At 41.1% G+C, this 18,046-nt stretch overlaps 1 protein-coding gene across 3 annotated transcripts in view; it reads left to right on the top strand.

The window, feature by feature from the left end:
• The window catches only part of si:ch73-335l21.1 (insulin receptor substrate 1-B), a 58,276-nt gene extending 42,304 nt beyond the window's left edge, over window positions 1–15,972 (top strand). For 2 of the 3 annotated variants that reach the window (XM_034165001.1, XM_034165002.1), the window contains one exon: window positions 13,711–15,972. In XM_034165001.1, coding sequence (XP_034020892.1) covers window positions 13,711–13,718 — 8 coding nt within the window. In that variant the 3' untranslated portion in view covers window positions 13,719–15,972. The remainder of the gene's footprint in view (window positions 1–13,710) is intronic. The other variant, XM_034165004.1, reaches the window with a different exon arrangement.
• The last annotated feature ends 2,074 nt before the right edge of the window (window positions 15,973–18,046 follow it).

Raw genomic sequence — 18,046 nt, 5'->3', positions numbered from 1 at the left:
AAACCCATACATTATGATTTATTTCTCAGCTTGTACAAGGTCAAAAATGCAAAAGGTTGGATCAGCTAAAAGACAGGTTCTAGGGGATGTTGTGGATGCAAAAACATTTTAAGTAAATAATACTTGGTAGGCGTAAATGAGTTTTTTTTTTTTTTTTTCCCCCCAAAAATGAATTCCAATTTATGTCTTTATTTGCTTGGCGTTTCAGCTGTGGTTAGTTTATATGTGGTTGACGTGGATACTTTTATAGAGGAGACTTCGCTGGACATTGTGATGTATAATAAGTGTATGTTGGTGCCAGCATTGGTTAGTTATAAGGATGTGAATCGTACAACAACTCACGATTCAATTCGATTCCGATTCTTGGGGTGACGATTCGATTCAGAATCTATTTTCGATTCAAAGAGCTCTGAGAAATAGTTATATTACTTAAAAAATGTTTATGTTTAAGAAAATGCAGCTTTACAAGGTTAATCAAGTGATTCTAGATGTAAATTTACTTGCTTTGCTCGTTCAGAGTTGGCTGGCAGTTTAGCGAAGCGCTGGTCAGTAGTCGGCAGAGACTGCTGCTCCGCTCTTTTAGCTCCGGGTGATAGCGTAGCATGTGGGCTTGCGGATTTGAAGTGTTTCTGAAGTACTTGACTTTCATTTTGCAGATTCTGCACACTACATAAGTCATGTCAAGCTCCTTCTTACGCAGCAAATAATAAAATCCAAAATGCGCCCAAACATTTGTCTTCAGCAAAGACGGTGCTGGCTGAATTAGCTCTTTGTCCGCCATGCTAAGCTACAGCCACTGAACTCTGCAGCGCACGAGTGTTTGAAGCACGCTGGACCGCCTCCTCCTCACGGGGACGCTGTAGTACGGAAGCCGTTGCCTGACAAACAGTACACGCAGCGAGTAAGCAAGATTGTTTAAAAAATGCTTTTAAAAAATCGATTCTTGGACATTTTGGATCGATTCAGAATCGTAATAAATAAGAATCACGATTCGGATGTGAATCGATTTTTTTCCGACACCCCTAGTTAGTTATGAGTGTTCAAATGTTCCAAAACAGGGCAAGTCCCTAAATTAGGGGACTCTAGAGTTTAAGAGGTGAAAGGACATATTTGTTAGTGATCAATTTGATCTGCAGGTAATTCACCACTGTGATCAGATATATACATTTGTTGTGTACTATGTTGCTCATGCAGTATTTGTGTCTTGGGCTGCTTGATGCTCAGCTAAACAGTTTGGTGAACCCATTTCATGACAATAATAAACAAATAATAATGAATGTGTATGAGTTAAATGGTATGAATATTTCATGAGGTGAAAGCTGGAACAGAGGCGTTGAATGGTATGTTCCAGCTTTCATCTCATGAAATATTCATACCATTGAAAGAATGTAAAAACATTCATTATTTGTTTTATATAACTGCTAAAATAGTTTGTGTACGATCCTCACTCCAGCGAAAAAATCACGTCTGACATCAGCAATCCAACATGAACTTTAAATATGAGTCCAAAAAAAAATGCCGTGCACCAACTTCATGTACCCCCCTCCAAAAAAAGGCTGTGTACTTCCTTAGTGCAGCGAAAAAAAAAAAATCATGTCAGAAATTAGTCCAACTTTTCATTCTAACTTCCCCCTAACAGTGCTACCTTCAATTGGTTTACAGCGTAGTTGATTTGTTTTGTGTGTGTGTGCACAGAGTGCAATGGTACCAAATGTATGGAACCAAATTTGCACCCTGATCAAACCAAATTGCACTCTAAACGCAATGCAACACAAATGTGACGAATAATCCATGTCACGTGACATACAAAGCACCAATCAAATGGCAAGGATCCGCTCAGCTGCTACATAACATGCATTCATGGAGCTCTAAAATTGAAGGTCAGCAGATGAGCTACATCATGTTTGGTTTGTTTAAAATAAAGTATCCAGATGTTTGTCAGCTGCACTGTAAATGTCTAACTGTGAACAGACGAGACTTAAAAACGGCAGAGATGGAAAGTAAGCGAGAGTTCTTTCACTTGACTGTTTTCCTTCCCAGTGTAGACGGGGAGAAAGTGTGAAATATCGCTCGCAGAGCCTGCAGGCAGACACATAGTTGTGGAACATATTGGCCAAGTTCACTGGGTTGTGTGCACACATACACAGGCTCATTAAGGTGCACACACGTGAGTTCTCACCCCTCAGTATTCCACGCCTTCATATAACTGCAGCGCCCTCATAAAACCGCTCATGGTCTCGGTGCGGTAACTTGATCGGAACACGGTGGTCTGCGTGTGTTTGTGCCGTTGCCATCTGAGGGGGCAGGGTGTCTCTATTAATAATTACACAATTCATCATCAGATTGAAGCGGAGGCCAGGAGCTGACACACACACACACGGCTTTCTGACTACACACAGCCAGCAGCCTTCACACCATAACGATCCAAACATTTAGTTTTTAACACTTGCTTAGTTAAGATAAACTGAGGACTTTAGGGCCCCGTGGCTGACTTGTAGATGTCAACATTACATTTTGATATCACGAAGCCACACCATGTTCTATTGGAGACTTTTTCCTGACTTTTATGTTTTCAGCAACGCCATTTGGTTGGTTCACTGAAATTACTCAAACTGATTTGCACTAGTCTTCATGCAACTTGGTTGAAGAAAGAACCGATTCTATGTTAGTACAGAGCCAAATCTGAAAAATAGTTTTCACTTTCATCAGTGTTTCGAGAATCTTTTTGTGTTTTCAGCCATTTCTCTTGACTTGGTGACCTCAGTAGGTCAAACGTGGTGACTTGCAGTTTCAGGGAAGTTAAAGTTGGACAGACTGGTTGTTTAGAGGTCAGAGGGATGGAATCTTGTTTGAGAAACACTTGCTTCCTGTTGCACATTACCACATCGCTTTGAGGATTGCATCTTGACACAACACCAGTCTCCAGCCTCATGTGGGTTCAAGCTGAGTGAATGCTTGTACAATGAATCGAGTGCCAGTAACCACTGTTGGGATTTTCTTAAATCCTCCAAACCGTGACTATCCAGGGTTGGGACCAGGAAGCAGAGTTGTAGTCTTACACACCTCTCTGCAGCTTCTCTCCCCCTGCCATCCCCTCATTACCCCATCCCCGTAGAGACGGTGCCTGCTCCCAGACTACCAATAACCAGCAAAAATCTATTTAAGCATAAAAATTCAAAAAGAAAAAATAATATAGCACCTTCAACTGCACCACAGACTAAAACAGTTAAATGTGGTCTATTAAACATTAGGTCTCTCTCTTCTAAGTCCCTGTTGGTAAATGATATAATAATTGATCAACATATTGATTTATTCTGCCTAACAGAAACCTGGTTACAGCAGGATGAATATGTTAGTTTAAATGAGTCAACACCCCCGAGTCACACTAACTGTCAGAATGCTCGTAGCACGGGCCGGGGCGGAGGATTAGCAGCAATCTTCCATTCCAGCTTATTAATTAATCCAAAACCCAGACAGAGCTTTAATTCATTTGAAAGCTTGTCTCTTAGTCTTGTCCATCCAAATTGGAAGTCCCAAAAACCAGTTTTATTTGTTATTATCTATCGTCCACCTGGTCGTTACTGTGAGTTTCTCTGTGAATTTTCAGACCTTTTGTCTGACTTAGTGCTTAGCTCAGATAAGATAATTATAGTGGGCGATTTTAACATCCACACAGATGCTGAGAATGACAGCCTCAACACTGCATTTAATCTATTATTAGACTCTATTGGCTTTGCTCAAAAAGTAAATGAGTCCACCCACCACTTTAATCATATCTTAGATCTTGTTCTGACTTATGGTATGGAAATAGAAGACTTAACAGTATTCCCTGAAAACTCCCTTCTGTCTGATCATTTCTTAATAACATTTACATTTACTCTGATGGACTACCCAGCAGTGGGGAATAAGTTTCATTACACTAGAAGTCTTTCAGAAAGCGCTGTAACTAGGTTTAAGGATATGATTCCTTCTTTATGTTCTCTAATGCCATATACCAACACAGTGCAGAGTAGCTACCTAAACTCTGTAAGGGAGATAGAGTATCTCGTCAATAGTTTTACATCCTCATTGAAGACAACTTTGGATGCTGTAGCTCCTCTGAAAAAGAGAGCTTTAAATCAGAAGTGTCTGACTCCATGGTATAACTCACAAACTCGTAGCTTAAAGCAGATAACCCGTAAGTTGGAGAGGAAATGGCGTCTCACTAATTTAGAAGATCTTCACTTAGCCTGGAAAAAGAGTCTGTTGCTCTATAAAAAAGCCCTCCGTAAAGCTAGGACATCTTTCTACTCATCACTAATTGAAGAAAATAAGAACAACCCCAGGTTTCTTTTCAGCACTGTAGCCAGGCTGACAAAGAGTCAGAGCTCTATTGAGCTGAGTATTCCATTAACTTTAACTAGTAATGACTTCATGACTTTCTTTGCTAACAAAATTTTAACTATTAGAGAAAAAATTACTCATAACCATCCCAAAGACGTATCGTTATCTTTGGCTGCTTTCAGTGATGCCGGTATTTGGTTAGACTCTTTCTCTCCGATTGTTCTGTCTGAGTTATTCTCATTAGTTACTTCATCCAAACCATCAACATGTTTATTAGACCCCATTCCTACCAGGCTGCTCAAGGAAGCCCTACCATTATTTAATGCTTCGATCTTAAATATGATCAATCTATCTTTGTTAGTTGGCTATGTACCACAGGCTTTTAAGGTGGCAGTAATTAAACCATTACTTAAAAAGCCATCACTTGACCCAGCTATCTTAGCTAATTATAGGCCAATCTCCAACCTTCCTTTTCTCTCAAAAATTCTTGAAAGGGTAGTTGTAAAACAGCTAACTGATCATCTGCAGAGGAATGGTCTATTTGAAGAGTTTCAGTCAGGTTTTAGAATTCATCATAGTACAGAAACAGCATTAGTGAAGGTTACAAATGATCTTCTTATGGCCTCGGACAGTGGACTCATCTCTGTGCTTGTTCTGTTAGACCTCAGTGCTGCTTTTGATACTGTTGACCATAAAATTTTATTACAGAGATTAGAGCATGCCATAGGTATTAAAGGCACTGCGCTGCGGTGGTTTGAATCATATTTGTCTAATAGATTACAATTTGTTCATGTAAATGGGGAATCTTCTTCACAGACTAAAGTTAATTATGGAGTTCCACAAGGTTCTGTGCTAGGACCAATTTTATTTACTTTATACATGCTTCCCTTAGGCAGTATTATTAGACGGTATTGCTTAAATTTTCATTGTTACGCAGATGATACCCAGCTTTATCTATCCATGAAGCCAGAGGATACGCACCAATTAGCTAAACTGCAGGATTGTCTTACAGACATAAAGACATGGATGACCTCTAATTTCCTGCTTTTAAACTCAGATAAAACTGAAGTTATTGTACTTGGCCCCACAAATCTTAGAAACATGGTGTCTAACCAGATCCTTACTCTAGATGGCATTACCCTGACCTCTAGTAATACTGTGAGAAATCTTGGAGTCATTTTTGATCAGGATATGTCATTCAAAGCGCATATTAAACAAATATGTAGGACTGCTTTTTTGCATTTACGCAATATCTCTAAAATCAGAAAGGTCTTGTCTCAGAGTGATGCTGAAAAACTAATTCATGCATTTATTTCCTCTAGGCTGGACTATTGTAATTCATTATTATCAGGTTGTCCTAAAAGTTCCCTAAAAAGCCTTCAGTTAATTCAAAATGCTGCAGCTAGAGTACTGACGGGGACTAGAAGGAGAGAGCATATCTCACCCATATTGGCCTCTCTTCATTGGCTTCCTGTTAATTCTAGAATAGAATTTAAAATTCTTCTTCTTACTTATAAGGTTTTGAATAATCAGGTCCCATCTTATCTTAGGGACCTTGTAGTACCATATCACCCCAATAGAGCGCTTCGCTCTCAGACTGCAGGCTTACTTGTAGTTCCTAGGGTTTGTAAGAGTAGAATGGGAGGCAGAGCCTTCAGCTTTCAGGCTCCTCTCCTGTGGAACCAGCTCCCAATTCAGATCAGGGAGACAGACACCCTCTCTACTTTTAAGATTAGGCTTAAAACTTTCCTTTTTGCTAAAGCTTATAGTTAGGGCTGGATCAGGTGACCCTGAACCATCCCTTAGTTATGCTGCTATAGACGTAGACTGCTGGGGGGTTCCCATGATGCACTGTTTCTTTCTCTTTTTGCTCTGTATGCACCACTCTGCATTTAATCATTAGTGATCGATCTCTGCTCCCCTCCACAGCATGTCTTTTTCTTGGTTCTCTCCCTCAGCCCCAACCAGTCCCAGCAGAAGACTGCCCCTCCCTGAGCCTGGTTCTGCTGGAGGTTTCTTCCTGTTAAAAGGGAGTTTTTCTTTCCCACTGTAGCCAAGTGCTTGCTCACAGGGGGTCGTTTTGACCGTTGGGGTTTTACATAATTATTGTATGGCCTTGCCTTACAATATAAAGCGCCTTGGGGCAACTGTTTGTTGTGATTTGGCGCTATATAAAAAAATTGATTGATTGAATTGAATTTCTACAGGTTGGGGAATCCTTCCAGACTGAGGAGGAGATTGGCGTTATATCAAGAAGGCAGCAATTTGGGGTATAGTGTCTTGCTTTAGGACACTTGGGCGCACAATCTGGAGTCATTGGGATTTGACCTCATAGTCTGCGCAGAACATGAATTGGAGTTGATAATGTGTAACTTGGAAAAAAAAAAGTCGGTACCCTACTGAGTTGTTGCCTTATGACCAATGTTTCTCTCGTCCTATCCTACACATCATCGTACGTAACAGTAGAGGAACAATCCCGTGACACTTTCAAGGGGAAAAGGTTTGGAAGTGATTTTGCGTTGCCTAGGGGAAACTAAATAAATTTAGCTTGGGTTTCCCTCTCACTTTTCCAGAAACTTTTGGGTGGGGTAAAATGTAGTCAACTGGGATTAAATGTCAAAAATGCCACAATCTTTTTTTGAAAGTTACACCTCATCTATTCATGCAGAACCCAAAAAAATGTACAGTTTGCCCTATTTCCAACCTTCGGTTAAGTCGCTTCGCCCCCTCACTGATTAAAGGCTCACTTACTTTAAAATTTCCCAATAACGTATTTGGATTTACTAGAAAACTGTGTGGAAAGTCACCCAACAGCTTTGGACTTTTAATGACAAAAACCTTTGAACACAATTCCTCATGCCGATAAGAAAAGTAGTCGCTTTGATGAGTTTGAATTGTACACATCCAATGCCGTGCTTCAACACGTCTTTAACTGTTTTTGTTCAAGATGGCACGACAGCGTCTCGTCTTTCACCGTGTTCATCCGTCTACATCAGAGATGCAGAAAACTTGCTGCTGAGATTCTGGGAAAAGCTTCTCTCGAAACTGATGACTCTTCAACTGCTGATCCTATCGCTCCACAGATCAACACAGACGCGGCTTCTGTTTGTGTGTGTGTTTTGATGTGTCCACCGTGGCGGAAAGTAGCCGAGCTGGTGGAACGACACAGAAGGAGACAGAAAGTGTATGTGGGAGGGTGATTGACAAATTTCTGGCCAAACCACTTTGTCCTGTTGGCTTTCGCTACATGTGGCCAATCCAGGGACAGGACACCCCGTGTTGCGCTGCCCTGCACTAGTAAAATTCTGCAAACCGACAACGCTTACATTTTACAACTGTTGTGAAGTCCGGCTAATCCTCCTGCAGGCGACTCTTTAGATTTTGAGAACGTCTAGGGTTTACAGTCTGTTGACAATCGGAGCTTGTAAACGGTGAAATGCAACATGGATCTTGAGTTTTGGTTCATTTAGAAACAAGGCATTCTGGGTTTTGTTGTTGTTGTTGTTTTCCATCCACAATAGGCTCGGCTCTCTCTCTCTCTCCAACTGTCCCCGAACATCTCGTCTCCTCTGTGTGGCATCACGCCCACTCAGTTTTTGTGTCAGCTGCATAATAAACCAGCCTGGAGCTTCAGGTCTTTCTTCAATTCATCATTCAAACACTCCAGAAAAAAAACCTGACAAAATTTAACATTCAGTGCCATGTGGAATAAGTTGAAGCTTTTAATATGTTCTGATTTTGTGTGTGAGTGTGTGTAAAATCACCATATTTCATTCTCTGGACATTCAGCCATGCGGGTTATTAAAGGCCAAGCAGTCACTCGTTCCATCCCGTTGCTACTGCACGAGTCTTTGGAGATGCCACAGTGACTGATGGGGTGGGAAAGGTTCAAGATGACGTGTTTGCAAAAGTGCACCACCGCAAAGTATGCACAGAAAGAATCCCCCTTTCATTCTGCCACGATCATCAGCAGCAGGGAATCACAAGTTAAGAGTGACAGATGTTTTCCAGGAGTTACCAATACAGAGTTGATGTATCTCGTTTGACTGCTGACGGGTCGTATGAAGGAAAATGCTAACTGTGGTTGGCGTTGCCATTTACGGTCTTAATCTTTGTAAGAGGGAATTCGTAATGAACCGGAGAGGAAAAGGCCTTTGCAGTTAATTCAACAGAGCTGTTATATTCTTCATCGGAAAAGATTTAATCAGTATAAAGATTTGTACTAGAGCCCAACCAATTTGGACTTTTGGGGGCTGATACTGTTATTAGGGAGTAAAACATTTTCAATATCAACATATGTACCTACCGATATATATATATATTTTTTTTAAAAAACTGCACACTTACTTCACTCAGATTTACATTCAGCATGTCTTATGGCTCAGCACTTGCATAAAATAGACTTCTTGTCTATTTTGGCCACGCCCAGCTGACGGCATAGCAAAAACGTGTCTCTTGCCACTGTAAAAACGTCCACTCTGACTGAAAATGAATGACAGCTGGTCGCTGTGCCTCTGTCTCCAAGGGACTCTCTATGCAGAAAAGCACTTCAAACAGCCAGATTGTTTTTCTGCATTGTTGATTTGGTAAAATAAAGTTTTCATATCAGCCAAAATACAGCTGACATCGATATATTTGTGAAACGTTCATATCGGCCGATATTATTGGCCAGGCAATATATCAGTTATCGACCAACTGATTTATCAGTTCGGCACTACTTTGGACATGCAGTAACTGGTTTTACATAAATCTAGCATTTCCATAAATGATCCACCCCATAGGTCACCTTTAACGACCCACAACACACACACACACTCCTAAACAGCATGGAGTGTACTTTAATGGTTTGCAATCCATCCAATTTCTGGATGCTTTGAGTGCAAGCTGTCAAATGCTGCAATAAATAAATAATAAATAAATAAAATGGCTGTGAAATCAGATGCACTCCCTATGGTCAGACTACCAGCATTTGACACAACAGACTTTCTGGCGTCACTGGAAAATAAATGAAATGAGGTGACACAGGAGTTATTCTGCTGGCTCAGTCTGCCAGAGTTTATTCCGTTTATCTGCAGCTGTCTGACGCTGAATCTGCGCTCATGTTGCACAGTTGTACTTCAGGCCTGCTTGCAGGATGAAAGATTTAATGGATTTGAGTATAATAATAACGCTGTTGTCGGATCACGAGAGCTGAAGCTGTTGAAGGAAAAATTTGCAACCTTTAAATGGGGAAAAATCACATTGAATGAATGTATTTCTTTGAGTTTCAAATGGTTTTTTTTTTTTTTTTAAATGGGTCTTATTAGAAAGCTAGCTGCTCGCTACCCCCCCCCCCCCCCCCCCCGTGCCTGAACACTAATATAGATTATCTCTTGCTTAAAACAAGCTGAAGTAGGGTGACGACCCCCTTAACAGGAGACTAGTGACTTGCATGTTTTTCCATTTGTCCATCAGAGGGCGCTGCAGAAATGGTGGACTGTTTTTTTTTTTTTTAATTGTATGGTACTTTGCGATGAAGTCTTGCATTATCAGCAGACAAAACATTATTATTTTTTCCTCCACTGTCTCCCTGTTTCTGCAACATTGCGGTTACATTGAAGTCCTGCCAATCAGTGCTGGGCTGTTGGCCAGATTAGACCAAGATGTCCACATAATAGACAAATCTGGAGCAGTTAACAAAGGCAGAGTTGAGTTGGAGTCATCCAAGCAGTCGTATCTCGTTCATCTGATCAATAATGACGGCATATTGCTCGTTGTTGCAGTTCCACAGAAATTGTGCTGTGTGACCTTCAGCTTATTTGACCACATTGCGTCAAGTTGTCTGTCATCGGCTGTTAAATGGGGCTTTAAGTGATGAAGCTTTTGGTGATGCTTTAGCAGTCACACTTGTTTGTGTCTAGTTGTCAGCTTGACATTTAAACAAGGCTTCATCTCTCCAATACTGAAACCATAACAGTTTTTTTCTTTTCGTCGTCTTTCCGTCAACGAGAACGATGCAAGTTTCAAACACTAAATTCAAATTGTTGTTCAACTGCGTAAAGTGTTTGGTCAGACTCGATGTGGCACTGGACTGGATTTAATTAGCTTCCCACATACACTTTGGACCATTCATTGTGATTCTTCTTTCACGCTGCTGCTACTTTAGCGTGCATGCTCGCTCATATCTAAACAGACACACCTTTGATATAGGATGCATGCTACCTTGTAGCTAAGCAGACACACTGTTGTTACTCTGGCAGCTTGCATGGTAGCTCCCATCTAAACAGACTCGCTGTTGCTACTTTAGCATACATGCTGCCACGTAGCCAAAGAGACACACTTGCTACTTTAGCATGCATGCTACCTTGTAGCTAAACAGTCATCCTGTTGTGTTGATGCCTGATTTAGTTGTGTGGGCAGGTATGTACAAAGCTTCTTGTTGTAACAGTCATGATGTAATTCTAAAAGATCGAAATTGCTGGTGGCAGTCACACGGGGAGGGTCCACTGGTCCTAACCCTCTTTATATTAGATGGTGTATATTACAACCCCAAACTGATTTTAAAGTTCACTCTAACCCCTAACCAGGACTAGTCGACCCTAGGACTTATACCCTAGGACTGCGACTAGTGGGAAGTTCCCAATTTACACACTCGACAGATTTTTGCAGGGTATTTTCACACACAAAATAAAAATTTAAAGGATAATTTTAAGGGTCTTATGTGTAAATATGCACAGTCAGTACTTTCTTGGCAGTGCTGATGCCGCTGCATGTACTTTTAGTTCCTGTGCTGACCCCTAATATCACCATGTGATTTGAGTGTAACTGTTATAATACGGGCTGGCCACTTTTATTTAAAATAATAAAAAAAAAAACACTAATTTAACCTAAACTGACTGGTTGACCTGCAGATTTACTGACTCATACGCTGCTGCTTCGACAAGCTTCGTGACTTCTGGGAGCCAAGCGGCGTGCAAATGACAGGCTGGCACACTCTATTTATGAGCAGGGAACACGGTGACTTCAGATTTTAAACAGCCCCACAATTGAGGCATCACACAGACCCAGACTCCCGTCATTACAGAAAACACCACGGCCCGTGAGAGAAAACCACTTAGATCAGCGGACTGGATGTGCAGAGGAAGATCACCTCATTTAACCTCTTGATTTCAGCAGCCTGCCAGCGACCAGAGAAAGAAAGACAGACACACACGCACACAATCATTGCTGCGGTTGCCCACCGTATTGATTATACCACAAATGGAGAAACAATACAAGGAAATGAATGAGATCGATAGACAAATGACCAGAGGAGAGTCTGAATGATGCACAGGCAAAACGACTGGATCTGATTAGGGTGGCCTGGAAACGATTCCCGTTCAGGATCACTGGGTTCCCTGCGTGCCCATACACGTGATGAAATCAGGCAGCGGACAGTTGTTGCTTGTCCTCAGGTATAATTAAGCATGTCTGTGGTTGGAGAAAGGTCGTGATTAAGCATAATTATAGGAGTTTGCGTGCTCGCGTCCGTGGCGGCGCACCGGCGGCGTGACCATGCTGTCTGATGTCGTCCCTTCGCTTGGCCGCCGTCATTGTTTGTGGCTGGTTTCGATCTGTGGGCTGAATGAGGGAGCCGACGTTATGCTTCAGCCCGTCACAGCTTGGCCCGCATGGCGAGCAACATTTGTGCTAAGGGGTGGGGGCTAAATATAGCTCACTGCAGCAGGAAGAAGACAAACTGGGGGGGAGGGGGGGCTGTAAATATAGAGTATCCTCATGGAATTACAGAGTCAAGTACTGCTGGGAAATTTTAAGAGAAAGATGAAAAAAAAAAAAACCCTACCCTGTTTGTTGTATTTGTTCTTTTGGCTGATCGCTGCCTGCATGTCTTTCCTGTGAGTCATCAGATTTGACCAAAAGTAACCTCATTTCAGCACTTTTGTCTAATAAATGTATTGTTTTAAGTTATTCTGCTTTGACTGCAATATCTAGAATCACAAACACTCGTGTCTGTTTAATTCTTTGATTCTGGTTTAGAGAAATGTGGGGCTGGAACGATGCACTTAAACTCTTGATACAATTGATATCGCAATGCTCGGGTGCCGATTCCATAGCATTGCGATAGATATTACAGATGGATATTAACAGTGGTCCGCGGGTGGAGTTGAATAACCCATGTCTGTTTAAAAGAGAGGTGACTTTCAGATTAAGTCTACAACAGACACATTGTGCCCTCTGCTGAATGAAAGGGGTCCTACATCATTTACACTTTTTTATAGAAGCAGTTGAATTTAAATGATCAATTATGGACTTTAAAAATTAAGTTCTCATAATATCATGAGTGCCAGGTATTTTCCCCACCCCCTACAACAATGTAATAAATAACATTCTGAAGCTTTCCTCACCCATCTGCTCTGTAAAATGTGGAAGTGTGAGCTAGACAAGTCCTTTGATAACTTTAAAACAGTAAATGCCATCATCTTGTAATTCACCAAATTAAAACTGCATGTTATGAGGACAACTCATTAAAATCTGGTTGGGATATTGCATAGGCAGGACAAAGTTGTTATTTTTTTATGGATTTGGTACACCAAAGGTCACCAGATGCAATAGGGTTTGACCTCATTATATGTTCTTTTACTTTAGTGAGTTGCAAGATTATAGCAATAATAGTTTTTAAGTTGTTATCTGTACAAGTTGGCAGGGATAGACTCACTCATTCACCCACTCATTTACATTTTTGCTGTTTAAGCTCTGTGTTGTTAAAAAGAACATGAGGTGGGAGAAGAAAAAAAAACAGAAAACCTGCAAATTGTATTTTTGGAGAAGTTGGAATGAGTTAGTTGGGCATTTTTTACTCAACATATGACGTAGTTACTTGAGTCCCAAAATAGCTGACTGTGCGACTTGTTGACCCGAATGACAGGAAGATGTTGCTTGTTTTTAACATGTTTGGACAATGTCATTCTCCTTTGGAGCAGAATCAGCCGTGCTGCTGCTGCTAATCATATCAATTACCAAACACGGCCGTGAACGCCCCTCGTGTTGGAGAGATTAGACGTGTTGCTGTGTGGTACGAAACACTGAAACTGCCAGAATGTCTCGATGTGTTTTCTGGATCAGTTTTCCCTCTTGTTGCACTCTGAGTCCGTGCCTGCAGCGATCGCTGTCCTCGCTTTCTGCTGCTCCTCTTATCACTTTCTTTTTGTCTAATTTTGTCTAAACGGGTGAGTTTTTTCCCAGCTTGTGTTCTTTTAGGGTCACAATGTTCCCAAGCGGATAAAACGAAACCGATATGTTGCAATTAATCTGATAAGATTGTCAATGTAAATAAATAGCATGTTTGTTTGTTCTATCAATTTCTTAAAGTTTTTTTTTTTTTTTTATCATTTTTATGCCTTTTCCCAGAGTGCTGACGTCAGCTTGTGGTTCTTGGGGAAACGACCTCTTCAGACAGCTTCGTCGCTACGCCTCTTCCTCGCGTGACTGCCAGGCCATATCGAACCAGCAAGTGGATGGGACGCCTGGACCCCAAAGCAGTTCAATTAAGACTGGAGACCTCTTCACGTTCATCTGGTTGGTTATGGAAACCAACGTGTGCCAAATGACATTCTTAAAAGCTATTTGCTGCTCTCATTCCTTGAGTGAAAGCCAATCACAAAAGGGTACAAAAACAAACCAGACTTTCTTTTTTGTCGAGAGAGAAGAACTTTAATCGTAGCGATAATGGCTGTCAATTTAGAGTGTGAAAATATATAGAATACAGTAGTCAAGATTGGCCATGCTTGCCTTTTTGTTTTGTTTTTTTCTATTCCATTTTTTGTGATAATGAGTTAATTTTGTCATTATCTCTACATAAAAGTTCATTTTCTTGCAGTAAGTTAATTTATCTTATTGCGAGAAGATAAAGGGTCGATTTCTCAAGCTAATGAGAAGACTCTAAGGGTACGCCAATCTGATATTTTGGCTCGTATCAGTCCGATATCGGCCAAAATTACTGGATCGGTTATCGGGAATTTAAAAAATAAAAATCGGATCTGAGGCTTCTGTTGCACATCTGAGTCGTGTTGTCGGCTCTGTATGTTTTCCTTGAGGGGAGTTGAATGTTTTGTTTCACAGTTTGTTTTGTTATTTGGCTAGGTTAGCAAAGTACAACCTGACAAATGTATTTATTAACAAATTATTTGTTTGTAATTCAGGGAATCCTATCAGATTGATATCAAAATCTGCATATACTGAAAGTTTGGGAAAGTGGCATTGTGCCATCACTAGACAATTTGTCACCAAAACAAATAAGATATATTATCCCCGAGATTGTAAAACACTTAACTCACGATCTCTAGATAACAATATTTTTTTAATTTTAAAGAAATTGTGAACGTGGCCTTTCTCAGCTTATGTAGAATTTGAGATCTACTCAGAAGTGCCTCATTTTCAGATTGTAGCCATTTAACGAAATCTTCAACCTTGCCTCAAATTAAACAAACTTTTGAGGTACGTTTTGTGCTCAACTTGATGTAATAACAGCCGTCGCAGCTAATTATATTGTTAAGGTGCATAGCACTGGTGTAAGCTTTTTGGTTTTGCTGATGATACTGGTACTAGCTCTCTGCTAGCCTTACTGTCTACTGTGAGAAATGTTAGCGTAGCTGCTGTTAGCTTCTTACTCATTAGAAGTTGTGCTGCTTTTAGCCTCTTCTCAGTCCTCTCTTTTTTCCTCACCATTTTTATGTTTAATTTAGCCATACAGGTAAGGTATTAAATGCAAATTTGAAACAAAGGGAACTTTTAGCAGGGAGTACTCCTGCTAGCTAAAGCCAGCTATGTCAGATTAACATTAAGTGCATAAGGATGTAAATTCACCATCCTGCTGACTCCAGCTCATGATGAAACCCCAAGCAATCCCATTAGTGTTGTTAGCTTCAGGCACTTGTGTGTCACTTAATCCCCCTTCATCTCAGGATGCTAAATAACATACAGTACAGACTGCTAAGGATAGAGGCCCTATCAATAGCATGCTAATTCTAACTTAACAGCAGCACTCAGGGTGGTTTGTCCTCGTTTCAGTAAAGTTACTCCAGAAAAATAAGTGAACACATTTGTTTCTAATTGTTTTAAGGTTAAAAAGAGTTTTTTTACATTTTCTAAATCTTAAACGGCCACTTGGCTGAATTCAAAGCACCAAACTCTGGTTTTGGACTCTGTTACTTCAATCTCCGCTATGCATCAGCACTTAAGTGCCTATCTGTGTTTTGTTTTGTTTTTTCCCCCCATTCTTCCTACCCCGTATTAGCAGCTAGCACTATTAGCGAAATGTATCGTATACAGTTCTCATTAAATGACCTGATTATGTTCATTCAGAGTTGCAGTAAATTATCAGATAATTTGACTGACAGATGTGACTCCACTTGGAGGACAGTTGGACAGTTTTACTTTGCCTAGTAACAGAGGACTTTGTTCCTGGGCCCTCGGTGCCAAAATACAACATGGGAGTACACCGTCCTCACCGGCGGCACCTTGTAATCCAACAACCAACAGTGCTGAAGTCTTGTTTTGTTCTAAATATGTAACCTTCTGGTTTTCTCCCATTGTTTTCATAAGACGTGTGGAAAAACAGATACAGCTTGCCTATCAGTCTGCTGATTTGACACATGGAATAAATGCTGTCGAGAAGACGTGTGCACTAACCTTGAATTTGGCCACCAGTTGACTAAAATACACCCTTGCTTGTTAGTACCTGTGCTCTGAATTGAACTCCAGCAGATTGGGATCTGGATTTTGGCATCAACCCTAATAGTTGTTACAAAGTGAAAAGTGGGGATGTTTAGTCTAGCACTTGTTGGACCGCCCATCAGACAATTCCAAGGTGGGGAGTTTTTTCCGCCCCCATATGTAGACTGACAGGCAAGCACATGGTTAACTTGTCAAGACTTGAAGACATGAAGAGTTTGGAAGAACGCGCACAAACAGGGAGATGATTTCAAAGATGACATGCAGACATTCTGCCGTTTACAGCCCACTTTTGAGCATCTCAAACAATTTATGTTGGTTCCCCACTGACCCACTTTTTTTTTGTTTTATCATGGATTAGGGCTGCAACAAACTGGTATTTCTGTAATCAATTATTCAACAAAACAATCGGCTGTTTAATTGATCTGATCGAGAGAAAATGGCGGAAAAAAGTTGATTGATATTTTCCAGAGCCCAAGACGATTCCTTCAAATGTCTTTTGTCCACAACACAAAGGTATTCAGAAGTAAGCTATTAAGAAGCTGAAATCAAAGAATTTGGATTTTTTTTATTATTATTATTATTTTATAGGATAATGATCAAAATAGTTGTCTATTAATAATTGACTAATTGTTGCAGCTCTAATATGGATTTAAAGAACTGTTACTTAACTACTTGTTGGGTCAAGTCGTGTTTAGAGAACAAAGTGGAGAGAATCGGGTTCCCGACAGCTTGTTTGGATTTTTCAAAAATCCAAGGACTTTGTATTTGGTGACAAAATCCTCTCATTTTGGTTTTGTCAGCTGCACTCATCCTCTTAAAAGACTGGACTGGCTGCATATTTTTTTTGTTCTTCCAGGCCTGTATTGAACTTTATTTGCACCATTTCTCCCACAGATGTGCATGAATGAAAAATAACAATGAAAAATGTATCACAACACACCAATATTTATAGCCAATGTCCTTGTGTAATTTGACCCATTCTGTTTTTTGTACTAGCCAAACAGTGGACAGGAACATTGACTATATGAGGTCTGTGAGAAAAGTATCGGACCTTTTTATTTTTTTCAAAAACCATATGGATTTGAATCACGTGTGATTGCATCAGCCAAGCTTGAACCTTCGTGCGCATGCGTGAGTTTTTTCACGCCTGTCGGTTGCATCATTCGCCTGTGGGCAGGCTTTGTGTGAGCACTGGTCCACCCCTCGTCGTTTTTTCATTGTCAGAAGAATGAAGGACTGCCGTTTTGTTGCATTAAAATTTTTTCAGAAACTCTGCCAGACAACCAGCTGGAAACCATTTCGAAGATTCAATTGGCTTTCAGTGAAAATTTTATGGGCTTCAGAGAGATTGAGGATTGTTACTGCCGCTTTAAGGACGGCCCACAGCGCCGGAGGGCGCACCGTGCTCGGAGCCGCGATCGACAGGCTGAAAGGAGCTGAACACTTCCAAATTTAAGGCTCTGTTGATGCAGGACGTCGTGTAACTAGCAAGTTTCATAAGAGGTCGGGATCAGCACTTTATCGGCACATTCCACTGTTAAAGGAGATTGTGTAATGAAAGACGTGCGGACGGATTCGCGCGTCAGGACGCAGCCGCTCATGGCGCAGCCGTTCATGGCGCTCGACAAACAACACCTCCGTGTTGGAAGCCTTACAGGACAAGTTGGAACATGCCCAGCTGTTAAACAATTTCTCTGATACTCACTCGACTGAAAAGCGATCGAAAGCCGCCTGAATCTTAAGAATGGTTTCCAACACTGAGGTGTTTTTTGTCCCGCCACGCCATGAGCGGCTGCGTCCTGATGTGCGAATCCGCCCGCACGTCTTTCTGCTAGTTACACGACATCCTGCATCAACAGAGCCTTAAATTTGGAAGTGATCAGCTCCTTTCAGCCTGTCGATCGCAGCTCGGAGCACGGCGCGCCCTCCGGCACTGTGGGCCGTCCTTAAAGCGGCAGTAACAATCCTTAATCTCTCTGAAGCCCATAAAATTTTCACCGAAAGCCAACTG

This window comes from Thalassophryne amazonica, chromosome 23, assembly GCF_902500255.1.
Source record: "Thalassophryne amazonica chromosome 23, fThaAma1.1, whole genome shotgun sequence".
Taxonomy (NCBI): domain Eukaryota; kingdom Metazoa; phylum Chordata; class Actinopteri; order Batrachoidiformes; family Batrachoididae; genus Thalassophryne; species Thalassophryne amazonica.
Note: the sequence above shows the minus strand (reverse complement) of the source record. Positions and strands in the feature narration are given on the sequence as shown.